The 27721-nt window shown below is 39.8% G+C and overlaps 1 protein-coding gene and 1 long non-coding RNA gene across 11 annotated transcripts in view; one reads left to right on the top strand and one right to left on the bottom strand.

Moving 5' to 3' along the window:
- On the bottom strand, positions 1–26660 carry LOC141758709 (uncharacterized). The gene is made up of 4 exons (XR_012591932.1): positions 26509–26660; positions 20128–20193; positions 4095–4239; positions 1–2134 (listed from the first exon to the last, which is right to left on the bottom strand). It is a non-coding gene; the product is annotated as an uncharacterized LOC141758709 (long non-coding RNA).
- Positions 13436–27721, top strand: part of dmxl2 (Dmx-like 2) — a 54603-nt gene continuing 40317 nt past the window's right edge. For 5 of the 10 annotated variants that reach the window (XM_074620203.1, XM_074620233.1, XM_074620227.1 and 2 more), the window contains exons 1-5: positions 13436–13871; positions 25053–25178; positions 25450–25521; positions 25632–25710; positions 25916–26060. In XM_074620203.1, the coding sequence (XP_074476304.1) occupies positions 13785–13871; positions 25053–25178; positions 25450–25521; positions 25632–25710; positions 25916–26060 (509 nt within the window). In that variant the 5' untranslated portion in view covers positions 13436–13784. The remainder of the gene's footprint in view (positions 13872–25052; positions 25179–25449; positions 25522–25631; positions 25711–25915; positions 26061–27721) is intronic. The other 5 variants (XM_074620268.1, XM_074620250.1, XM_074620260.1 and 2 more) reach the window with 2 other exon arrangements.

The raw sequence follows: 27721 nt of genomic DNA, 5'->3' as shown, positions 1-27721 counted from the left end.
GAGACAGATGGAAACCAACGGAGCTTAATCTTTACTTATTTAGTGATGATTTACTATTTTTTTCTTTTTATAGTTTATTTTCTCTCTCTATTTTAGCATCAGTGTATGTTTTATTATTATGTTCTTGGATAAGTTTCTTGTTTCCTGTAGCTGTTTTACCCTTGTTCTTTTATTTTGTTTTCTGGATGCAGCATGGGTGGAAGCCCAATCCAAGCTTCCTACAATGTGGGACAATAAAGTGAATCTTCATCTTGTGTGACAGGAAATATCAAGAGAAATGACACTGGACAAAGGTCCTGAGTCAGATTCAAACTTGGATATTGCAGCTGACAAGTAGGCCCACCTTAGATCTCTGAGACATTGTTATTGACTCAATGAGCACATTGTCTGACTAACCCTTACTTCTAATGCTAAAATGAAAGTGATGATCCCCTGTTGACCTCTAGTGGTTGACTGCAGAAGTTTTATAGTAACTCAGTCCAATCAAGGCCAATCTTCTGCACACAAATACAGTCAATGTTTGTTTTTTAAGAGGTCATAGTGACAGTCACAGTAGTGTTTTCCTAATGTTATTCTCCTTGGTATTTCAAAACTAGGGATGTCCTCGACCAAAGAAATTATTAGATGACTAACAGTGATACGAGTTTGTCGACTAATCGATTCGTTGATTTAATTGACAGATCTGTGAATCTGAGTTTCTCCACAAAGAATCACACAAAAGCACCACTTAAAATCTTGTGTTTACCAGTGTCATTTAGCATGAAAAAAGCATTAAAAATGACTAACTGACCAACGAAACACTTTGTCTGTCCTCGTCAACAGTCTATAGATGCATGTCTGCTCTTACATTTACAACTCAAAATATGACCTAACCATCTACTCTGGGTTTTAACCAAACTACAACATTGATACAGTAGTATTCATCATTAGAGAGCATGGGCTAGGAGGATAACACAGTAAGCTGAAGCCTCATGATGCATATATGAATAACCGATGTGTGAACCTCTTTCTATGCAAATGTTCAATATTGTAGAGAAATAAATTGACATGCAAATTTGCGTGCGCCGGCGAATGCCAAAGTAAAGTCATCTAAAGTTCATGTATGTAAATAGAGCCAATGCATTGTATAAACCAAATGACCCTACAGCTGGTATGCTCTCTCTAACATGCCTTCTCTTCTCTTTTTCTTTCAGGAGCTCATCACTTTCTGTCACAGTGATTCAGTAACCTGTTGCAACCCAACTGGGATTATAGGCTTTGGTAGTGTCTGTTTGTGTGTGTGTCTGTGTGTCAGTGTATGTGTGTGTGTGCGTGTGTGTGCATGCATGCGTGTGGGTGTGTGAGTGTTTGTGTGCCAAGCCCTTGATCTTCTCCTCACACTTTAGAAATCTGCTCACGCCCACCATCTGGTCCTCTATCATATACTGTAATCTACATAGAAGAACTCATATTTGTGTTTGACAAATTATTGCCTACACTACAGTATATCACTCATATTCAATGGTGCTTGGAAAATAGACAAATGCACACACACAAACACACACACACACACACTGTGAGCACAGGCACCTGCTGCTAAAAATAGACCGGGTTAGGATGTGGATCAAATATGAATGAGACAGAGAAACACAATAAAAGCTCAATAATGTGGAGATGAAAAAACAGGTAATCCTGTTACAGCACAAAAGGGGGCAAAGGAAACTTCAAATCACTCATGTGAGCGACCCCCCACACACACACACACACACACACTATTAAATTGCATTATGGAGCACAGGGACAGACCTGAATAGGATTGTGAACCCGTGAATAGGAAAGGAAATAATTCACACACGCACATCAGCGGTGGCAGTGAATCATCCCCTGAAACAACTGCAGGTGTGAGAGATTCATCAGTTAGCCCAAGGCTGGCTGGACAGGAAAGCAGGAGAGACAGATGGACTAGTTTAACCACAGTAAGAGAGGCTGCTGACCTTCCTCAGAGCGGGAAGAGGAGGGGAAGGCGACAAACAGTGTGGAGAGAGATGGAGAAGAAGGGGCGGTGTCAAAGACGGAGACGACGCTCTGGAATAGCTGTCATCAATCTTCAGTATCTCTGCAGACACAGAAATCTGTGAGAGTCGGAGCAGGATTCCTGTGTGTGCCAGACAGAGATAGAGGAGGCAGAACACATGAGACTGATTGTATAATAGTGAAGCAGGTGTATGTGGTTAAAAAGCATTCACACCAAAATCAAATAGTGCGATGTGGAGGAAGAAATTACTGAAGCCGAAGGGATGAGGAGAGGAAATTACACTGTGAGAAAACGCCTACTGATAGAAGAACAAATAAACCTGCTATGAGAATCACCAACTGTGAGCGGTTGTGATTTTAACTCCACGATAGAGAAACAACATTAACATCCATCCTTGCAGAGGCCCTGGCTGCCATCTAGATACCGAGGCTGAAGAGGATACAGACGGGATTTTTAACCTTTCCGAAATATGAATTAATTATTAGCCCTCTCTCTAAAAACTCGGTCACATGAACCAGCTCAATTAGCACCATAAACAAGTCATAAATAATTTTGTTACTGATGCTAACTTTCCTCAAAACAACAGTTACAAGGTGCAATACAAAGCAGAAACACAAAGTAGATGAGAAAAATGTAAATAGAGATATGAAAGCAGATGTTGTTACACTACAGGACACCTCTAACAAAGGGGAACCGCATTCATTTAACTGCAGACAGGTATTATTAAATATTATAATGTACCTGCACTCACGAAGAACTGCAGCATTTGTTTAAATGCTTAAAATGAGTCTGTATATATGAGGAATTGTTGAATAAAGGTAAGTTTGATAGCTCCTTAAAAATATGACCTGGATGTTTTTTTAAGATTATTCTTTTGGCATTTTGGCATTTTTGTCAGTGTAGCGATAGACTAAGGTTGTGTCTAGAAGGGAGTCCACAAACTGCAAAATCTGATCTGAGATCTGCAAAAACTGGCGAGACTCGCTGCCTGAAGACCCATCCTAACCTTAACTATTCGAGGTCAATGCCTAACCTTAACCATTCGAGGTCAATGCCTAACCTTAACTATTCGAGGTCAATGCCTAACCCCAAAGTAATGCGTTTGTGTCCGACTTGCCAGACACCCGGTGAGACCATAGTATGTGACGACACAGAGAGGCAACTACGATGGCGGCTCCTGAAGAGGTTAGCATAGATGCTGCAGTAGCATCAGTTATTTCAGAACTGGAGAGTAGTTCTTCATTGAAAGAAAAGCAAAGAACAGCACTGAAGGTGATGTTTTTGCCTTTGGTTTGTTTTGCTTTTGTTGGTTTGATTGACAGTTGGTTCATTCAATCACCTGCAAAGTATTTTGTATGCCAAAAAGTTTCCCATGATGGCTTCTCAGATGCTTCTGTTTAACAAACCATCTGAAAGGGTCGGGTTAGCGGTAAACAGGAAAAATGGCGAGAGGGAGGGGTATAACATGCAACAAAGGTCCCCCAGCTGAGTGTCGAACTATGGACATTATGCTTTTGATTGACTTTGTAATGACAGAAGATGCCAGAGATTGGGAACAACAATAACAAACATGATGGCCTCCGTTAGTCCTGAAAAGCAGTCACAGGATGCTTTGGTTCTAGCTGAAGGAATCTGCTCTGCGATACGCGCTTTAGATTTGAACAAAAGAATGTTTAATCTTGAACCTGAGCACCGAGCTGGTTCCAGGAACCGTTGCACATATTGCAACAAACACCAGATAAGAACATGTTAAACATGTAGCAACATATTCATCCTGCATACCCACAAAACGGGAAGAAGCTCGGTTTACAGCTCTTTATAACCGTTTTCACCTGAACGAAACTCAACAGCAACACCAAGGAACTAAACATGTACACAGTAAAAACACGCTGACGGAGCGCATAGTGGTGGTAGCGATTTTGCTACTTCCTGTTACCTGCACAAACGACATGTCGCTATGAAAGCTGAGACACTTCAGATTTCAATGGTCTCATCACTCTACAACCAAAACTCACTGAACCAGCAGCCGAAGAAGAGACAAAATAAACGTCACTTTATACAGCCATAAATGATGTCTTACCTTGTTGCTGTTTTGTAATCAAAAGTTGTGTTCGAGCCACTTCGAGGGCATATCAACGCTGATAATGGCTACTCCAATGTCTCTGGATCATTTTTGAGTAGATTCCAGCCGTCTGTATTCATTTGAGTGGAGGAGCATTTGAAGTCTACAAAGTGAAAAGGAAGCTTAGTGTTATAAACATGACATAGTAGTCTAGTAAAGAAGACAAAGCTGTAGTTATATCAACCAAACTTGACTACTTTTAACAGTTCAACAGTCAGGTATTCCTGAAATAGACTATTGTCATCATACTGTATATAATCAGTGTACTGTGATTTGTGAGTATAGTTTGACATGTTAGGCCAAAGGACCAATGTGCGTAACTCTAACCATGTGACTCAAGATGTGCACATCTAAGTATGCTGTCTACTGACCGATTGCAATGACACAGCCACTTTCGTATTCTTTCACACAGACAAAAAAAAGCTAACAAAGTTAACAAGTGGCCATCAGGAGTAGACCTTGGCCCCGACCACAGCTTTCGGTCTGCATTACACAAAGTAAACGGCACTAAGTGGTAAAGTGTCATTACAGGCTTTAAAAAAGGTCTGACCTTACGTCAACGTTTAACAGCAAACTCTGCGCCTCAATAAAACTGTTCTCTTCTTTTATTGACGCTGTTATGAAATGTTTTACTTCCCTTTACTGTTGTTTTAAAGGTAAAACACAGTTTCAACGGAATAGTTTGATTTAAAGATTGAAAAAATATGACTATTAATAATAATTGTGTTTATCATTCAACTGCTTATAGTTGGAAATAGTGACCTGTTTTACTCCTGTGTTTACAGGTCCTCATAAAAAGTAAGAACTTACAAGTTATAGGGTCGGCCCATATAATACATGTATAGTAAGACACGTTACTCAGTTTTGTTGGTGAAAGCTGCTTCCAATCCTGCGTTTTAAATCTTTGTTGGTGCCTCTGTCCATTCATGGATTGTGTTATTTTAAATGATTTACATATTGTATTTCATTGGTATCATAGTGTAATAGTTGAAGTAGGGCTGCGAAAGATAACGTGATAATAACGCGTTAACGCAAATTTGTTTTAACGCCACTAATTTCTTTACCACATTAACGCCCCCTTGACCTCTGACCTCAAGATATGTGAATGAAAATGGGTTCTATCACAGAGACTGCATGCCTCCTGGTCTGAGACTGGAGGCATGTACTGCACATCTGTTCATGAATAGAGTAGATGGATGAACACTTGAGCGGCCTGTTTTAAGCCTGCTTCCAAATCCCTCCCTTGTTCCGTCTCATTCAGGGCCCTTGATAACTCCTTTACAAGCGGATGGATGAGATTTGTGCCCAATCGTGTACAAACGTCTTGTTCTTTGGAATGCAGCACTGCTTTTCTGTCTTTAGCACGACACATTTCATCTCCACTTTCTAAGGAGATAATAAGGAAATAAAGGATCGAAATTATAATGCATAAAAGATAAAAATGTAGGCCTGCATGCATTTCGCTCAAGTATCATATTTACATACAGTCACTGGTGGAAAATAAAGTACATTTACTCAAGTACTGTACTTAAGTACAATTTTGAGGTACTCGTACTTTACTGGAGTATTTCCAATTAATGCTACTTTATACTTCAACTCCACTACAATTCACAGCGAAATATTGTACTTTTATTCCACTACATTTATTTGACAGTTCAGATTAAAAAATAACATTATAAAAATACATGATGAGCTTAAAAAAATACGACACATTGTGAAATATTAAACCAGTGGTTACCAATATTGTTTTGCTCTAACAAAAAAGCAGTGTGTAGTTAGGGTGTTTTCAGAGTTCCACCAAAGAGTGATTGTTCCTCTAAACTTTTCATTTCAATAACTGTTCAAGACCCAAAGAGCTCAAATTATCCAATATTCTGACAAAAAAAAGCAAAGAATAGAGAAAAGTCTGAAAGATTAATATACATTTGTGTATCAGAGCGTTGTTGTTTTTTCTTTCCTTTTCCATTAATCATCTCATGACCCCTCAGATTTGTTGGAAACCACTGGACAAGACTATCTATCTAACTGTATATAAAGTAGTTATAACTGCTGCTTACACATTGATGCATCAGTATTCATTTCATAATTTAATTTATTAAAAAGTATCAGTCACAGGGGCCGATTGTCTGCAAAATTAGTACTTTTGCTTGTAATACTTCAAGCAAATTTAGCTGATAATACCTCTGTACTTTGACTTAAGTAGCATTTTAAATGCAGGACTTTTACTTGTATTGGAGTATTTTCACATTGTGGTATTAGTACTTTTAGTTAAGTAAAGGATCAAAGTACTTCTTCCACCACTGCATACAGTCACAGTGTACTGGTCATGTTAGTGATGATTGAGCTTTGATTTCTGATTGTGCTAAGAAACTGTAAGAGTTGAGAATTGTTTTAACCTGATCACATCAGCTGATTCCTGAAACAGTAATATCTTGATGTTGTTATTCTAACTCATAGCTGCCGTCAGTGAGTCTTTTAGTGTAGGCTCAGAGCTAATAGTGTAATTTAGAAGCAGTTCTGAAAGCTATCTTGACTCTTCTCTCTCCACATTACTCTAACATTTCAAAGCAACAATCAATATAATAGATGTCCTGTGTTGCTCTCCTGGGCCTCATTAGCATTATTTGCAAACATCACAATGTGTTTATCTCATCATTTCCAGCTTAACTCTATTCAAAACTACCTTTATTTCAGAGAACCATGTAAATAATGATGTTAGTTATTCTTTGCTCCCTGCTGGCTTATGGCCCATTTCTTTTGAAATACCGTAGATGAAAAATACACACATGATGCCAGTAATCAAAAATAGCCCAATCACACAGAGCAGCATGAATGGTGTTTCTGTTGGTTATAAAATTAGATTAAAAAGATTCCACCAAAATTTAAACTGCTGATCGAGTTTTAATGAAAGTGTGATTGAAATGTCACATTCACTTTTCCTCATTTACTGTGAACACACACAATACACCATTGTGTTTAATGGTACAGTGTGTAGGATTTGATGATATCTAGTGGTGTGGTTGCAGATTGCAACAAACTGAGTACCTCCCTGCTCACTCCTCCCTTTCCAAGACTGCAGTAACGTGAGCTGCGGAGTGCAAAACCGTGGTAACGCCGTTCGTCTCGCTCAGAGGTCATCCTTACCATAATAACATTACTTTAGGAAGTAACGGAAGTCAGACGGTGGCTGGCGGTACCACAGTTTTGCACTCTGCGGCTCCCGTTACCACAGTTTCACAAGCATGTCAGAGAACTACGGTGGCCTTCAGGTAACGTAAAAATGCTAAAGTCTCTCTTTAAAACCAGTGTTTGGTTTGTCCGTTCTGGGCTACTGTATAAACATGGCGGATCAACATGGCGGACTCCGTGAAGAGGGCCCGCCCCCTATGTAGATATGAAGGACTCATTCTAAGCTGATGAAAACACAACAAATCATAGCTTCAGGTGATTATACACTAATGAAAACATAGTTTTGAATATCATATTCCACTTCTGTTAATAGATCCCCCCGAAATGTTACACACTGTTCCTTTAAGCTGTTGTTTATCTCAGTATATCTGTGCTGCTTGGGCAGAAAACTAAGACACTCACACTGTAAATAGTGATACTTTCATGACAACTACATTTAAACAATATGCACTGATTTAATTATTTAAGATTGTGAAGAAGCTCCATTAAATTTTTTGTCCTGGGGAGCTGAATGTCTTGCACCTTGGGGCCAGACTGGAGCTCCCTCCAGCAAGCAGCCATCCATGAAATGAGAAAATCTATAATGCATTTAATTCTGCTCTCTGTAGATCAAGACTCTGTCTCCCAATGGCACCGCGGGGACTACAAACATTGCATCAACCTTCTTCCAACCCTACTGCAATATCCAGATATACAGTAGCTGTTACTCACAGTGTCCACCATCTCTGTCTCACACACACACACTTACGGTACACACACTTGCATGAGGCTCATTTCCTGCTTCAATACGCTCTTCTCTCCTCATAGGTTAGCTCCACTGTAGCAATGGAAAATCTTTACATACTTGATGGCTCTCTCTGCAATGATCTCAGCACTCTCGGCCAACTGCACAATAGGCAGCGCGTTCTCAGGAAAAGGTATATGAATGCCACGATAATGCGCAAAGCATCTAGCGTGCAGTAAGAATGCTTTTCTGGCTTTTGGCGGGTCATTTGTTGGCCATGTAGTCTGTACTGACTGCAATGTAAAAGCATCTACGTAAATATGCCACGCTCAGAGCTAGTGACATAGAATAAAAAGCGAGAAAGACCCCTTATGGCAGGCAGGAAGGGAGGTGGATGGGTCCAACATAGACACAACTTTGAACCACTTTTAACCAGGAGACCGGTGTTTTGTTTTGTAAGTTACCTTAGTGACGTTTGTCACACGTTTTTTAGTGACGTTTGTGACGTGTTTTCCGTACTTGTGTTACGTTGTTTCCATATATATTTTACTTAGTTTATGTACTTATTTCAAGCCCAACCATGATGTTTTTCATAAACCTAACTAAGTGTTTTTGTAGTTATTTGTCAGATGTTTATTGGTAACGTTTGTGACATGTTTTCCATACTTATGTTACATTGTTTCTGTACGTATTTTACTTAGTTTACGTACATATTTTAAGCCCAACCATTTGTCAGAAAGGTGATTTGTTGCCTAAACCTGCAGAAAACTGCAGATGTTAGTTAAGCCTAGAATACATCATCATGACACACGGAATGTCCTTGTAATATATTGCTATTTATACTAGGGATGTCACGAGAACTCGATGACAAAATTAAAAAAAAGTGACGGTACTCTTTTTCTACAGTACCGACGGTACCGTATGATACCTGTAATGGTCGTTGGTAGGGATGTGACAGTGAGGAAAATTGTCCCACCTGTTAATAAACTTGTGACAATACCGGTGTTACCGATTACACCGGACATTTTACAAGAAGGAATACGGTCAATATGTGCAAAGCGCTGACTCTGATCTTTACCGTCGGGTGGCGGTATGTTTGACCTCTCCGGTAGCGCTTTTGCTGCGGGGCTTCGCTGCAGGGGTCTACCTGGCGCCGCTACTTTGTGCACACCGGCTGTGATAGCTCCATCCACCTCATGGCGATTACCTCATTAACGTTATGGTTCACTTATAGCACTGGGATTAAACGTGAAATATTGCCAAATAGGTGCGTTTGCTTTTGGCTTCGACAACAAATCCTCTGCCTTCTGCTCCTACTCCTATTACTCTGAGCTGACGGACCAGATGCATTCACAGTCAGTATGTGTGTGTCAGTCGTCTGACTATCGATTGATAACATGCCGCTGATACGCCAAAATTAACTAAATGGGTCAATTATTCTTTATTTATTACTTAAAGGCTACATGCCTCTGTTTTTTGTAATTTACAAATGTTCTTAATAAAAGAGTGCGTGTTGAATGACATGGGATTTATTGTTGTTGTTGTTTTTTTTACCATGGTATCGAATTTGGTATCGAGAATCGTGGAAATTCACTGGTATTGGTATCGACTACTACATTTCTGGTACCGTGACATCCCTAATTTATACGCCTTCCTGTGAGACCGGGTTGCAATAGGCGACCTCTGGTACTTAAGAGATGAATCCCCTGTTTCTTAATAATCGAAAGTGGATACCGTCCATCATCTCAAGAATAATCACAGGCACACATGAATAAGCTTGCTGGGAATCTGCATGAACCTGCATAAACCTATTTTTGTCCAGGTTGATGTCAAAAGGGATGAGGAGTAGAAACTGCCTTAAAATCATTTGAGATCTATTAGCTAGATTGCTTTTTTTTCAGTCAGAGAGAGGTGCTTTAAGGTACAGACTTCAGCTGGGGGGGCGATGCACTCATAGTCTTAGTCACATGCCCTCACAGCAGTCTGGCCTTTCAAATTATTCAAAGCCAAAAGAGCTGAAAGAGGCAGATTTATAGCAAGATTTCACTGATTTTCAATTTACTGGATGGTTATCTGGGTTACATAATGCTACATATTCATCCTGAGAGTTCGCTGCTGATTTAAAATGGCTTACAAAGAGATGGTTGTTCAGTCTAAACATCACACTGTTTTTTTTGTCCTGTGATCGTAATTACTAAAATAACAATATCTTGAGCGATCTTGAGCCTACCCATTCCCCCCCCCCCTCCAATCAGCACAGCTCGTACTGTCCTATGGTGACCTATTGCTAAGCATCAGTCATTGTGTCCAGTCTATGATTACAGAACAGCTGTAAAGTCTGACACTAGCAGATCAAAAAATGCTAGTCACCAAATGCTAAATGGACAGACGCAGTAATACGCATGCTATAGGATGAGTGTGCCCCACCATTGTTGTTGACACTCTTTATGTGTATGTGTCACATTCTCTCTGGGCTACTGCCTCACAAATTTTCTGTTCTGTTGTCCTGTGTGTCATGGTGGCTGGCAGGCCTGATGATGTCAGTGTGGCTTAAATAACTAGGCCAGTGCCACGATGGTCGGTTGTGTATCACCACTATGGATCCCTGTCAGTCCTCTCATCATTTATCTAGAAACAATGAAGGAGAGAGAGTGACAATGGTTATGCAAGAGAGGCGGGGCACAACAGGGGAAAGGGGATAAACAGTATTATGGTCATCTGCTCCATTAAATCTCATCAGTGGGATGAATTAGGAGAGATAAGGAGATGAGGGACAGTTGCAGCTACAATGAACCTCAGCCAGGTCGAGCTCACTCATGCTCCGCTCTCTGTAAAACAGTTGTGGACATCGTTGTCACAGCATTTCATATCTTATGTTGTAGTTGTGACAGCAAATGACCGTCATAATTTCCAGTAGCCTATGGTGACACCTTTTTAGATTAGATTTTATTTGTTTACACGTATAAAAAAGGGTACAAGTAGAGATTACATAAACAACAACAAATGTGATGGAGAGGTGCAAAAAAAACTTGTGGGGCTTGATCAGGGCACTCTCCAATGCATACCTTAATCAATTTTAAAAAGAGAATAAATTATTAAAAAGGATGGTAAAGAGAGAGAGAAGAGAGAAAAAAATAAAGAAAAAGAGAAGATTACACACTCTAGCAGACATCCATATATGTAAATAGACAAAGTTAAAAGATGAAATGGCCGAGCGTTCCATATCACTGAACCTCGCTAAATTAAACCAAACTGTAACAGAGATGCTCGACACATAGGAGGTCTGAGTTTGGAGTTATTTTGAGTCAAATAATTGTGGAATTGTCGTTTATATGAATACAGTTCATGGAAATATGTGGTCCTGTTCAAAGAGCTGTACACAAATAAAGCCACCTTCAAATTGCTTGTTTTGTAACAGTCCAAAACTCAACGGTATTTAATTTACTGTAATGTAAGACAAGAAAAATCATGGAACTATCAAATGTTTGGCACTTTGTCTGAAAAATTACCTAACCGATTACTTGTTATTATCATTATTATTATTATTATTATTATTATTATTATTATTATTATTATTATTATTATTATTATTATAAAGTTAGTAGAAAATAAAATGTCTGTGGATAGACTAATCCATTAATCAACTCATTGTTTCAGTTTAACACACCCTGTTTATTTCAATTAAATAATTTAGGGATGCACCGATACTGATACCGGATCGGATATATCGGGCCGATACTGACTCAAATAGCTGGATCGGGTATCAGTGACAATGGCGCCGATCTATTCATGTCAATTCTATGTTTATATACGATCAACATTATATACAAGAATTTTAATTCCTGTTTAAGTTTTGACCACTTTGTTGCTGCATTAAAAAGGTTTACACTTGAATGTAATTCCTGCTAATTTTAAAGATATTTTTACCAAGTTGCTGGTGTACGGTTTATTATTTTAATACTAAATAACAATTCAGTAAATAAATATCTATATATTTATTTGTTACATTTTGTTTTACAAAGTTAAGAAAGCAATGTTTGAGTCAAGCCTGATGCTGCCTTACACATACTGATCCCAGTCATTTCCACACAGTGAGGCATACAGCTTATTAATTACAACACTGGTATCGGATCAGTACTCAGTATCTGCCAATAGGCTACCCAAAGCCCAGGTATAGCTATCGGGACTGAAAAAGTTGGGTCAGTGGTGCATCCATAAAAAATAATTTAAACTCTACGTAGGTTGGAAGCAGAGATAGTTTTTGCTTAGGCATCATAAAAACAACAATTTTATATTTGAAACTTGAATAGGAAGAGAACGAGTCCACTACAATCCCACATAAGAAAACACTACAGCTTCATTGTTTCTGTTAGAGTATGCCTGCTCTCTGCTCTAGGTCTATTTTAACGCTGTTGTAGCATCGTCTGATCAAAAATTGATACTGTGTACGTCCACAAGAAGAAGCAATGAGCTTGACTCAAATTAAACTCTTCTCTGAGGTCAATTTGAACTGTTTACTGAAGAAGGAAACAAAACACGTATTTAACTAGGTGAAAAACGATACCACTCCGTAGACATCTTTCTGTTATCTCACTTATCAAAATGTGACTCTGATGTCATTTATATGTCTACAGGAGCACTACTTATACAAATTAATAACAAATAAAATATGAAGTTACTAAATGAAAAAAATAACATTTTACATTCTTCAAAGTGGATTCCTTATATTCTTATATTCTTTGAGAGTTGACTATTTTAATCATTTTTCCTTTCCTATTGGTCTTAACGCCCTTATTATTTTAATGTCCTGTTGGTTTTAAGTTGGTCTTAGTGTTTTTCTGTGTTGTTTTTCTGTATAATTGTACAGCACTTTGGTCAACTTTTGTTGTTTTTAAATGTGATTTATAAATAAATTTGGATTGGATTGGCATTTCATTTGCTGTAATGTAAGACAAGAAAAATCATGGAACTATCAAATGTTTGGCACTTTGCCTGAAAAATTACCTAAATGATTATTTGTTATTATTATTATTATTAATTTATTATTATTATTATTATTATTGTTATTATTACTATCATTATTATTATTATTATTATAATGTATTATTTGTATTATTATCATTATTATCATTATTATTATTATTATTATCAATATTATTATTATTATTATCATTACTATTATTATTATTACTATTATTATTATTTATTATTTTTATTATTTTTATCATTATTGTCATTATTATTATTATTATTACTATTATTATTATTATTATTATTATAAAGTTAGTAGAACATAAAGTCCCAGAGAGTGTGAATCAGGAGTGAGTATTCCCAGTCTAGGTGACATATCTCTATATCCATTCAGTCGTGCCTGGACATCGGTCGGGACCGCGCATGTGTGAGTCTCTCTGCAGAGATCCCACTGCTGCCTCTCTCTCTCTCTCTCTCTGCCGCTCTGCTCTCACGATTAACCGTAGGGATGGTGTTGACAGCGACAGGCGACGGGCGGACACTTTTGCATGTTTAAAATACATGACAGGAGCCAGTGAAACCACATTAATACGGATCGATATCACCTATTGTGGAGGAGGAAGACGACGCTGCTGCTGCCAGGCCGAGGAAGGACTGATGGAATCCCCAGTCGTTGCTAGGAGGAGAAACCGAAAGGGTGGACTCGTTATTAATAATTAAATCTCTACATCTGCTGCTATATATAACATATATAAGGGGGAAACATGCATCTGCATCAGGTGCTGACGGGAGCTGTGAACCCTGGAGACTGCTGCTACTCGGTGGGAAGCGTGAATGACATCCCTTTCACGGTGAGAGGGTTTATTTTGATATTATTATGTTGCTCAAGATGAAGCTAACTCACTGACTAGCTTAGCGAGCTAACGTTACATTGGGAGTGAACGAGGCTGGCTAGCTGAGCTAAAGCTGCTGGCTAGCCGGGTTGTGCCGCACCGAGACATCCACACATAGTGAGACTAACTCGGGGCATCCTCTACACACACAAGCCCCTCTCTCTCCTATGCACCGTGACAGTCAGTCAGTCAAGCTATAACATCCTCCAGTACTCAACCGGGCTGTTCTTTTTAGGGTAACGTTATATTATTTATCTCTCCAGGACTAGCCACTCAAATGACCTTTAGCTGCATCTCGTTACATTAAAGGGAATCCCTTTTGCGCAGCCGGAACATTATAGTGCAGATGTATTTTACAATGGGACACACTCTGAGCACATTTTTCGCAGTGCACACTTCAGGTGACTATGACAGGCTTTGAGATATATATAAAAAAGACAAATTGCGCACCGCTACAGGATAGAAAGCAGTGTTTGGTTGGTGTGGTTGCAGGACCAGCTAAGCACTGCTACCATTTGGCGTTAAATCCTCCTCACGGATCATTAGCTCGCTGTCATCCTAGCATCAGCTGCGCCAGCCGTGACGTAGACAGCCATATATGGATACATGAGCTAGAGGGGCTCAATGGCACCCTTATGATGGTGAAAATAACCATCTGTCATCATGTTTGACTTATAAGTGAAATATAACACATTTTATCACTGATGTGCATTGGTTCTTTATCAGACATTTAGACTTATGTATTTGTATGTATGCTGTAGGGATGTCACGATACCAGAAATCTAGTAGACGATACCAATACCAGTGAATTTACACGATTCTCGATACCAATTCGATACCACGGTAAAAAAAACAACAACAATAAATCCCATGTAATTCAACATGCACTCTTTAATTAAAAGCATTTGAACATTACAAAAAACAGAGGCATGTAGGCTTTAAGTACTAAATAAATAGAATTGACCCATTTTGTTCATTTTGGCGTATCAGCGGCATGTTATCAATCGATACTTAGACGACGGACATACACATACTGACCGTGAATGCATCTGGTCCGTCAGCTCAGAGTAGTCGGAGCAGTAGGCAGAGGATTTATTGTCGAAGTGAAATGCAAACGCACCTATTTGGCAATATTTCACGTTTAATCCCAATGCTTTAAAGGAACCATAACGTTAATGAGGTAATCGCCGCGTGGCGGATGGAGTGGGCACAGCCGGTGTGCACAGACCAGCGGCGCCAGGTAGACCCCCGCAGCGGAGCCCCGCAGCAAAAGCGTTACCGGAGAGGCCAGACACACCGCCACCCGACAGTAAAGATCAGAGTCAGCACTCTGCACATGTTGACCGCCAACTTTCTTGTAAAATGTCCGGTGTAATCGGTAACACCGGTGTTGTCACAAGTTTATTAATCAATGGGAACATTTTCCTCGCTGTCACATCCCTACCACAGACCATTACAGGCATCGTACGGTACCTTCGGTACTGTAGAAAAATAATTTAGTCACTTTTTAAGAATTTTGGCATCGACTTGGTACCGAAGTATCGGTTCTCATGACATTCCTAGTATGCTGATCAAACACTAAACCTTGAACCAAATCCTGGTGTCTGTTATGTATTGACTTCTACATACTCTTTTGTCTGAGGTCTGGCAACTCCCCAACATTTCTCTTTGTGCCTCAACTTGACAGCACCGAGAAGCCCAGTCAATACTCCATTTAGTGCAGCGAGACATGGGAAGAACCTATAATATTACATCCTATTTTCGTTATGGTGCCATCTGTCATCAGTTTGACTTCAGTGAAATATAATACACTTACATTTTATCACTGATGTGTATTGGTTCTTTATCAGCTCTAATCTTCGACATTTACACTTATGTATTTGTATAATACATAAGTCTGTATGTATTTGGCTAACACCATCGTCTCTGACCCCAACCATGTTTTGAACACGTGTATATGAATTGTTACCATCAAATCGGAGATACAGGGTTCCACTATTTAATACGGTTAGACTGAAGCACTCTTTTGTGCACCAGTCAATCCTAAAACTAAATATGGAGCCTAATCCCAGATCAAATGTGCGTTGAAGGTCCCTGAATATTGTCTTCTGTGATTGTAATGTTTAAGTGTACGTATCCTTGTTTCTTGTCTTTGTCCTTTCTGTGATGTTGCAAATGGAGCTGCTGTGATGCAAAACAAATTTCAGACCTGTCTGACAATAAAGTATTATCATATTATCGTATCGTATGTATGCTGATCAAACACTAGACCTTGAACCAAATCCTGTGTCTGTTATGTATTGACTTCTACATACTCTTTTGTCTGAGGTCTGGCAACTCCCCAACATTTCTCTTTGTGCCTCAACTTGACAGCACCGAGAAGCCCAGTCAATACTCCATTTAGTGCAGCGAGACATGGGAAGAACCTATAATATTACATCCTATTTTTGTTATTGCAAATAGGAAAAAGGTGTTCACGACCCCAACAAATGTTGTGGCTCTTTTTTCTTAATGTGGATCGGTTGAAGTTAAAGGCGAGAGTATAGTAGAAAGCCAAACTCTAGCGTCCTGAGTCAGCTCTTGTATTGAGAGCAGAAGATGAATGATGATGACTTTATTGATGGCTGGATGAGCTTTCATAACATCCAATTAGGAGGAACTAGGGGTGTCGCAATTTCGATTCTAAATCGGAAATTGATTGAAATTAGCTTCCGATCTCAATCATTGAGAGACAATAGCAGGATCGATGGTTATTTTATTTGACTCTGCTCCACCTACATACGTGCGTTCGAAGGAAACTACAGCTCTATTCAAGAAATGTAACAGCCATCTCACTCATGGTTACAACTATTAATCAGCACAGAAATCACATTTACCAACATAAGTAGCATTTGCATTTTGGAACATAAAACGGCAAACTTTAACTACTCAGTCCAGCACTCGGGCCTAGGCAGGCATGATGGGAAATGTGTGCCATCCCTATTGCTACAATACTCACACTTCCTGCATGCCTGCAAGGTGGATGGAAGGAGGAGATGTCATGCATCATCAACATGTCATATCTTACAGGTACAACACATGCGCAGTAAAATCTGGTCTGCTGCACTCGCCAAAATTGAGCCAATCGCAACGCACGACCACAGCTTCAGTTACACTGCACATGTGTTATATACCCCACACCTTAAGACCCGTGTCCTCCCGTGTCCCAGCCATTACATGATGGAAATCAGACAGAGTAGCCTTTCAGTTTAAGATTGGTTCAAGATGGAAACCTTGTTGATGACTGCTGCATAGGCTGTAGCTGTCATGTTAGTCACCAGGACCAGGTTCATGTAGTCTTTATGATCTTAGTTCATACCAAAACTAATGTGAATGCATTTGTTACCCTCTGCCAACGCAGGCTCACAGTAAATTCCTGAGCAGCTATGTTGTACGCCACCGTTCCCTCATGCTGAGAACACTGTGAGCCTGTCTAATGGCTGCCAAATCTGTGCTTGGTCTGTTCCTGCTGCCTATTAGTGAAGTGTTTCTTCATTTATTTATTTATTTTCAGAAATACAGACACCCTCTTCTCACTCCTTTCTGAATCCCTCAGTTCCTTAGATTATGGTGCAGTAATTCATTATCCTGTTCATTTATGTTAGACTATAGATAGAGGTTGTCCCCTCTCCCCTTACACTGACCCTAGATCTGGGCGAGCTTTGTACCTAGGGTCATATCAACAGCATAGGACAGAGTTTGTTGTGAAGCTAAAGCCTTGTATGTTGCCACAGGGCCCCAGTTTCTATGCCTGGTGTTTTCTTTCTGTGTCTGAGAGGGTATTTGAAGAACACTAGACATCATGTCCAATGCAATTACAATCACACTGACCCTTGGGGCTCATAGGCCGGACCCTGACACACAAACACACACTTAACCTACAGCAGCCATGCATTCACCAGCTCAAATGAGCAAGCATGAAGCTAGAGCCTCCTATGAAATCATTCTATGTCCATGCGGTTTGTTTCTGTGCTCCAGGATGGCCTCTACAATGTTGCACCAGGGCTCTAAACTAACTCTTTTAACCATCCTCCCGGAACCGCCCCGAAAAACAACCTAAGCCATCCCGAAATGCATGTGGACCACCCCGAATTTAAAATCTTTGTTTTTCTACTTTATCATTAGTTAATCATTCAAATGTTGCATGCTCAACTTTGTGCGTTGGTTGTGAGAAAATATCGATACACATGAGTATTGCGATATTGTTGTAAAACACTATTGATTTTTTATTAACCTCTTAAAAATCCAACAGCCCACCATCGGGCCCGGCCACTATTTGATCTTTCGGAGGTTGTAGCGGGCTCAGTTTTAAAGCCAGAGTGAAGTTACTGGCATCATGTCACACTAGCTTGTTGTGAAGGAGGCTAAATAACGAATGATGGGCAGCAAAACACATGTGTCCTAACATTGCCAGTCCAGTGGGACAGTGAATGCTAGATATAGTTTTGTGTTGAGAACCCACTGTTAGAATAGTTACAACAATGAGTAGGAATATGAAGGAACAAGATGGCTAGAAGAAGCAAACTGTTCATTATTAAGGCAAAAGAAAATTGTGTTCTTTTCCACAGTGAAATGTCGGTTGAATGACAAATATGACAAAGCAACTGTTTATCATTTTTGTGTATTCAGTGTTGATTACATTGTGAAGGTTATTAAACACTGAAGACTAGATGATAATGTGCTCTTGAGAGGTTGTAGAAATCCTGGTTAGAAAGACTATTTTCGTGTCTGTTTCAGTGCTTTTTGACCTGTGGTTGATGTTGTAAATGTTCAAACAGCCTAGTGGGTTTGATATGCAGAGCTGCAGATGTGTGATCCACTAAAAATAGAAAGCACGTGTAAACTACAAAGCACAGCGAGAGAGAGGGTACATATTATCCCCACTGAGGCTCCACATTCATCTGCATTTTGATATTTTGCTAATAGAAAATGTTTAATCTGCATCTGGATATTCTACATCAGAATACAGATGTCGTCATATAATGTAAGACTGCGATGCCGACTGGCTGAAAGCAGACGGGGTTTTCTGAGAATACTTATATCCTCTCTGGGAATTTTCAAGTTTCTGTGTATTATGCAAAATGTATGAATTCTGCAACATTTCTCATGACCTATGGCCCTATCAACAACCGATAGAAATAGGATCAAGGAATTAAGGCAAAAAACAATTGCTTCCTTGTCTTACAGTTCAAGTCAAAAAGTAATGTACGTATATGTGTATAGATGATGACATGACATCCAAGCCAAAAACTCTTCCTTGGGCCATAGTGTAATTGTCCACAAAATTTTATAGAAATCTGTTGGATTTTTTTTTTCGGAGGTTTTTTTGATATCCTGCTGAACATAGACAAACAAACAAGCATTATCACCCTTGCCTGTGTTTTGAGATCCATTAAGTTGCCACAATTGCTAGCTGGATACATTGACTAAGTTGGATTAGAGCTGTCAATCGATTAAAATATTTAATCGCAAATGTATGTATATATTTATCATTGGAAATCAACTAACAACTCAAAACAATGACAATGAAAACAAAGAAACCCTCACTGGTACGACATTTAGTATAAAAAATATGCTTGAATCATAACATGGCAAACTGCAGCCCAACAGGCAACAACAGCTGTCAGTGTGTCAGTGTGCTGACTTGACTATGACTTGCCCCAAACTGCATGTGTTTATCATAAAGTGGGCATGTCTGTAAAGGGGAGACTCGTGGGTACCCATAGAACCCATTTACATTCACATATCTGGAGGTCAGAGGTCAAGGGACCCCTTTGAAAATGGCCATGCCAGTTTTTCCTCACCAACATTTAGCATAAGTTTGGAGCGTTATTTAGCCTCCTTCTCGACAAGCTAGTATGACATGGTTGGTACTAAAGGATTCATTAGATTGTTTTTTAGTTTTAAATGATGCCAGTATTTTCCCTCTAGCTTTAAAACAGAGCCTGCTACAATCTCACAATCGCAAGTTGCGTTAATACTTTAAAGAAATTAGTGGCATTAAAACTAAAAACGTGTTATTATCGTGTTAACTTTGACAGTCCGATAAATAACAGAACATCTGGCAGAAATGGGAGCGAACTACACCAAACCAAGGAATTAAGGCAATGTGTGTTATAGATGATGACACGGTAGAGTTGTTTGCTTCAGATCTAAGCCAAAAGCTCTTCCTCACCCCATGGCGTAATCCTCCAAACATTTCCTAGAAATCAGTTCTGTAGTTTCCTGATATCTTGCTGACCTAAGATAGACAAACAAACAGAACATTATCACCCTTGCCTGTGTTTTGACATCCATTAAGTTTCTGCAACTGCTGGCTGGATACATTGATTAAGTCGGACATGTTATGACTAGCAGGCAGAATGGAGACTTGGCGTAGTTTGGCTTTTAATGCCCACTGCTTCACTACAGTCCTGCTGCAGAGAATAACAAGGCCCCTACTGGATGATATGACTAAACACAGTGGGATCAAAGTACAGGACTGTGCTATGGGCTTTGCCTGGGATACATACAGTACAGACTGACAGAGAGACCAGGTTACTACAGGCCACGATTGATCAATTCACGTTTCTAAATATTTGCAGCTAAGGCTATTGACTGCAGCTAGCACAAACATGGAAATGGTGCACATGGTAGCAGCTGTGGCAGAGGAACATGCTCACATGATTGCGTAAGGCTTGGGGAATGAGCGGCATTAGGTGGAAAGGCAGAAGTGATCTCTCACTCTCTTCCTCTTATCTACTTTCATCATCACCACACATGACTGCATTCACTCTTTTCTTCTAAAATAGATTTACCCTGAAAAGCAGCCACATCGCTGCCTCCACAGGGGTTGCAATTATTCAAATAGCATTCAAGGTGCTGAGGCAAGACGTGAATCGATTTCTGTAGATCTCATAATATAAACATGCCGTGGATGAGCACGCTGTCTTCCAGTAAACTAGAAATAGAGTTGTCTGACCGGACTTCAAAAGCACGATACAGGGGTTTCCCAGAGTTAGGCAAAAGAAACCCAGCCCAGATCGGTGATTCAGTGAGAGATGTTTTTGTTATATCAGACGGTAGTTGCAACAAAGCATATCATATATTAATATCCTTTTTCTCACATACTGTATCTGTGGCTAACTTGTAAATGCAGCAATCTGTAAGCCCTTGAAGAGCTTTATATCAATAGCATGCTCCCAACAAAGTGCCAGGTAAAAAGTAATTCAACCAAAAAAGTCACATGACTCCCACTAGACAGTAGTTAAAACAATACATTTACACTGCAGTTGTTTCCCTGCTCAGCGGAGATGTAACTGCTTTGTCGATGTTAATGTGTTACAGAGAGGTAATATTTATCCAAAGGCAGCAACATTCTTGATGTAAGCTGCTTACATGACTGACAGGAAAGAGACCTTGCTGCTTCAGGGTTGTTCTCATTAAGTCAGCAGATTTATTATGAGCTACAGATTCTTCGGTAGTAGATCCAAGTACATTCATAGACAGAAGCACTGGCCTCTTAATGCTGTCAGTTGCTGAATCAAATAAATATCCTGATGTTTTTCTCCCGATTTTATGGCAAATTTTCACACTTTTTTTTCCTTTTCGTTATCTCAACCTGTTTCTGGCGCTGTACAGCGTGTATAATCCCTACTGTTTCCACCCGGACGACAAGAGAGCTACACCAAATGTCGTTTCCCGGAGGAAGAGAGCAGTCTATGCTCGCGACACAGCGCAGTTTGAGCTCCGCTCGCCGCTGGGTTCAGCGCACATCACAGCGTGTAGCGCCCACACTTGGGCTTTGCTCGACGTAGCGAAAAGCCGTCGTGGCGCAAGCCATTTGAAATAATAGGTTTCAGAGGGCCGTAGTTGCGTTGTGTCTGAAAGGACCTCCAGTGAGTGAGAGACGGAGAGAGAAATGGAGAGAGCTAACTGAAAGAAATACTCAAGCAGAAAATGAATAGAAACTGAGGAATATTAGTTTATGCTAGATATTCACATGCTAAGTTTACACTAGAGGGGCAAATAATTCTGTTTTCTTTCCTGAGAATTAAAGGAAAAATTAAGTACATAACATAACATAAAAATGCTGTAATTGCAGTATACTTATTATGTTGTTATTTACACTGTTTTAAAGTCACCAGAATGCAGGAAACAATTTTTAAGGTCTCAAGGATGACAAGTATGCCTCCTTGTCTTCATTTTATTTGTTTGAAGGGCTGATTGAAATAAATTCTGCATTGACTTGAAGTCATTTGGCTTCTAATATCTTAGTTGACCTATTTTAAAGATCTGTCTGACTGTCTCTCCAATATTCTTGCCCCTCAGTAGAGAGTAGTCGCGCCCATCCAAAACCTTCTTCAGACTTAATAAATCTGCACAGATACGCCATCTTAAAAGGTAAACGCTCTGGTCACATGATAGTCACATGATACCGCCAGTGACCCAAATATCCCACATATAATCAAACGTAATGTTACATGTACCGGTATATTAAGAAAGACTCATATATACATAATATACAACAATATATACAAAACTTAATATACAAACAATTAGCAATTAATAATATAGGTGAATAGGATGTACCTCAAATATATATAGGAGCAGGAATCTATGTAAATGAGCCCATGGATATAGAATGTGGTATATTATGGTGCTCGAAGATGTGACAATAAATTGCACTTAAAGGGAGCTACAGTGTGCGGCCCTTTTTCTACGTTTTTCTCTCAGTAGATAAACACAGTAATCCACACAGATCTCTTAAAATCGAGTGTTTATTAAAGACCAAAGCGTAGCGTTATTATCGTGATGCTAGAGATGGGAGGTGTAATTTTCTAGTAATGACTGTTGATTATCTCATTCCCTACTAAGGGACCCAAAAACAAACGTAAAAACAACTGCAAGCATAACCTGATGAAGACACTAATGACATTTTAGTCCTGACTGTTTTTTGCTGTTAAATCTTCCATCTGTATATATTAAGTTGTGTCAATGTTTACCATGATACCATGATGTATTATCCTGCTACTACTATAATGAATCATCCTTTGTATTGCCATCCCTCAGTACCTTGTTGTTCTCTGCGTGTGTGCATGTGGATTTGTGGATGTTGAAAGAAATACAGGACACACACACAAGCCCAAACCAAAAGCACAAAGCAGTGATGATAGCTCATCCTGTTTAGGCCAGATACACTTACAGTGCCAGCCTGGCTCAAGGTCCTACCAGGTCTAAATTACCTCGCTGTAAAATACAGTAGAATGGACTTGCACATTATCTTACGTAGGTGTGTGTGTGTGTGTGTGTGTGTGTGAGACAGGGGTACAGAACAGTCCTAGACAGTGTGTGACGGTGACCGCTTTTAATTCCAGCTGTAATGTGCAGGAGCAAATGCCGCAGTAGTAGTAAAACGCAGGGCGCTCCCACCTTACTTCTCTTTCAACCTGTTTCACATATTATCGTATAGTATGTAAAGAATAATCCTATCTGACAATCTTCACTATAACTTCGTCCTGGGCTGTCGCTTTGTGTTATACCACTGGCTGTAATGCTGTCCCGCTGTGTGACCCAGTGGTTCCCAGCCTCTCCTCCTGTTCTCCTGAATAATGAAAGACACGAGCCGTCATCCTGACTGTACTGTTGCTTCGAGGCCAGCTTGCCTGTCTCCCAGGTGCTGCTGCCATTGCTGCCATTCCACACATGGTTCGCCAACTGCCAGCGAACACCGTTGTATCAGTTTACCTTGCTGCCCATAATCCAAATCTACACACACGTTTGCCCATTAAGTGTGGGTCACTGTGTTCGTGTTAGCTGTGTTTGTCTACTTATTGCACACGAGTAGGTGTTACTTCTTTCATGCAGTGGATCTGTAAAACAGCATGTTAGTTTTACTGTTAGGTGGTTTCTGTGCTAGTTTTACCACCACAAGCTGCCAGTGCTATGATGATGGTGGTTTAAGGTAACATCCATTCTGTGATAATCCTGTTGTAATATCTCCCTAATGGAATATTCATAAATAAGATTAGATTGGAAATAAGATTGATTGGATTATATTCATCAGAAGTATAAAACATGCTACCTGCGTCCCTTATAAATAAAAAAAAAAATACCACTAATTTGTGAGGGGAATGTCTTTTATTCTTCGATTTTTGGGTTACTGGAAAAAAAATAAAAATAATTACTGACAATGACTGATATATTTGACTTCAGGACATCTCTGACTGAAAATCAAACTTTTTTACTGTATCAAGTTAGAGATTTTCTGAAGTAAAAGTCCCTAGAAGTGTAGGATTTTTGAATTAGTGCCCGATATCGTGATAGTATCGAATCAGGAGATAAATGTTTCGTCCCAGCCCTAGTTCTCGATACCAATTCGATACCACAGTAAAAAACAAAAGAAAAACAATAAATCCCATGTACTTCAACATCCACTCCTTTATTAATGTTTGCATACTGTTTTTCTTTGTTAGTTAAACAGCTCATAATTCCCTCTCTATTTTCTATTTTCTATTTTCTATTGCTGTGAAAACATCTCCTTCAAACAACTGGATTTATTCAAGTTTCGCGCCAAAAACTACATTTTACAAGATTACATTTGAACACATCATGATAACGTTAGAATTTAACTTCGCCCAATATCAATAGAGCCCGAACGCATCATAATGTAATCAATGGCACTTCCTGTTAACGTTAGCTAATGTTAACTAGCTCTCATTCCGCTGATTTCAACACAGATTTGTTGTTCTCAATGTAGCATTATCTGGGACAAAATAGAGTCGATGGTGAGTTTACTGTGTCCCAAGAATTTTCTATTGTGTACTTCACGTTTTCAGAATTTTGGAATCGACTCTGTACCAAAGTATCGGTTCTAGTGACATCCCTATATTGTATACACAATTTTTAAATGTATTCATATGGATATTCAAAGCTGTGAGCAACATACTGGACGGAGGTGTAAAGTAAACTATATGAAATATTAAGTTTATATTAATAAATGGGACTCTGTGTTGTCCAGACATATTATTTAAAGCATTGATGCATTTTGCAGGGATGTTTGTGGTTTGGTTTTATTTGTTTCTGACTCAGTTCCTCTTCCTGTGCTTATTTCTTTCTCAGGCCTACGGCTCAGGTTGTGATGTAGTGATCTTGGCCAGTAACTTTGACTGTGTGCAGATTATCCCGGGAGCTCAGAATGGAAACATACAGGTGGGCTGTGTGGAATGCTCCCACCAGCTTGGCAGGGTAAGTGTTGACTGCACACTGAGACGCACTCCCACACGCAGTTTTCATTTTTCCGTGCAGCCCTGAAGACATTATCAATTACGCTGAGCTAAAAGAAGTCCATTTAGCCCTGCGTTTGCTCCTGTCTTGTATTGCCCATGCTCTCCTCTCCTCTTGCTATCCTGCTCTCTCGCTCCACTCCCCTCCTTCCCCTCTCCTGTGGGAACGGCTGTGCAGAAGCACTGATGGGGTGAGTAATGTTGTGATGATGAACGCAGCTCTTTATTTTTAGATTGCTGCATCCTACGGAAACACAGTCTGCATCTTTGAACCTCTTTCTACCAACCCAAACAAACGCCACAAGGTGAGCATGAATGTCGGTATTTTAGACATATATATAGTGGTTTGAATCAATATCTAGTGAGCTTAATCAATAATATCGCATGGTGTGTGTCGCTCTCCTACCACTAACAGCAGCTTAACTATCAATGGCAAAAGACGGGACAGTTCTTCCTCGAGGCCATCACCTACAACCTGGCCTGGGACCCACAAGGTACGCCGATGCTTTCTGTGTTTAACTGATTCACCGACTGTCTGACTAAATTAATCCACACTACACGCAGCTCCCATTACAGCCCCCTGTGGTTTGTCTGGAACGACACGTGTTATGTAAGAGTGACAGTGTGCATGTGGCTATGTGTATTGTAGTAGTCGACGTGGGATGAGAGGTGTGTAACACAGTGCTTTTGTGTCCACAGGGAACCGTATCCTAGCAGCGACCGAGCGCCTCCAGCTGTGGGCTCCTCCGCTGGCAGATGCCCTGATAGAGGAGGAGGATGGACAGTTGACTGATGACAAGCCCCACCCTGTCCTCAATGACTGGAACTGTGTCTGGCAGTGCAAGTAAGTTTTTTGCTTTTGCACATACAGTATTGTAAAAGCATCCGACATGATGGACATGGAAAAAAAAACCTTGCTGCTTCCAGGTTATGTACATTTGGTCAACAGCAGAATCATCCAAAGATAATTTTATATAAAGCCAATACAGTTATACAGAGAGTGGCTTTTGAAGTAGATGGTCCCGTAGTGCTGCCTTGATGAAGCAAATATCCTGATAGCTAACTGACCAGTAGACTGAGGGTGTTTTCTTATTAGGTACGATTGATTTGTACCGTGCCTGAGCACGATTGCCCTCCCTCTCCACTTCCCACCGCTCAGTAAAGTTGTTCCGTACCCGAGTACACTTATATCGTTATCCACGTGTGTTTGTTTTTGTTGAGATCAGCTGTTCTATTTGCGGAGCATCGAAAAACACTTCATTCAAACTTGACAGAAACAAAATAAAACTCACCAAAACAGTCATCGTTAGTCTTTTCAACAATCACCAACTTTTGGTCGAAATAAACTCTTATTTCACCGAGTTTGATGTGAAAATATGCCGACTCTACACTCTGTTTCCCCTCGCTGTCTCTCTCTCTCTGCCCGCTGAGCAGCTGAGCGGCTCTCTTCTCTCGCCTGCCTTCCTGTTTTATCGGTCATGGCCGTGCAGTTCAGAGGATAAGATCAGTGCAAGCTGCATACATACAGATTTCGGAGGAGACCGGTGGCGTTGAAAGATTCTGCCCTTTCAAAACTACACACTGACTGCTAACGTTACTCGCGTTAACTAGCAGTCCACTTCCGTGTTTCAGTACAGTTGGCGTTCACAGCTGATGCGAGCCGTACCCGAGTACACATATGAATCCCTGATGTGAATGTTGATGTGAGGGTCAAGCAGACCTGTGTGTCTTCATTTTCTTCCTTCTCTCCTCTCTCCTCTCTCAACTCGTGTTCAGTTGTCTTGTAAATGTGCAGTCAGTAAAAACCTTCTAAAGCCAAGTTGTCATAGGCGATTGTAAGTGAAAAAATACTTTGTTCATCTTTGAAAATACAACATTTTACTGTTAGTTTTGTGATTGAATAGTGAAGTGTCTTTTGAGGGAACAGTCGAATATTACATGTAAAACAGTAGCAAAATGTTTCCGTCTTTTTCTGTCAGCTGATGTTTTTAGTTTCTTTTCTGTCATGCAGTAAAGACTTTGTCCCGGCCCTTTGCAGACAAAATATTAACTTTCATTTTTCCTCTTGAAGGTTGTGGAATTACACAATCTTTACTAATAAAAACGCATAGGCAGTTACTGATTATCCAAAGTCACCTGCACACATGAAAGGTTTGGATGCACTGTTGTAAGCCACTCTTTTGTAGGGCTGGGGTGATATGCTTATCTCCCGATTTGTTACTATCACAATACTTGCCAATACGTTATGTATTCTAATTCAATATTACGATTTATTGCAATTTTTTACTTTTATAACACTAGACCATGGGAAAAAGTTGAATCATACACTTCTAGGGACTTTTACTTTGGATAATCTCTCCCTTGATACAGTAATAAAGTTTGATTTTCAGCATGTATTTAGTCAGAGATGTCCTGAAGTCAGTTATATCAGGAATATAATCAGGAATTATTTATAATTTCTTTTTACAATAACCCAAAAATCAAAGAATAAAGACATTTCCCTCA

The sequence above is a fragment of the Sebastes fasciatus genome, chromosome 2 (genome assembly GCF_043250625.1).
Source record: "Sebastes fasciatus isolate fSebFas1 chromosome 2, fSebFas1.pri, whole genome shotgun sequence".
In the NCBI taxonomy this organism is placed as follows: domain Eukaryota; kingdom Metazoa; phylum Chordata; class Actinopteri; order Perciformes; family Sebastidae; genus Sebastes; species Sebastes fasciatus.
Note: the sequence above shows the minus strand (reverse complement) of the source record. Positions and strands in the feature narration are given on the sequence as shown.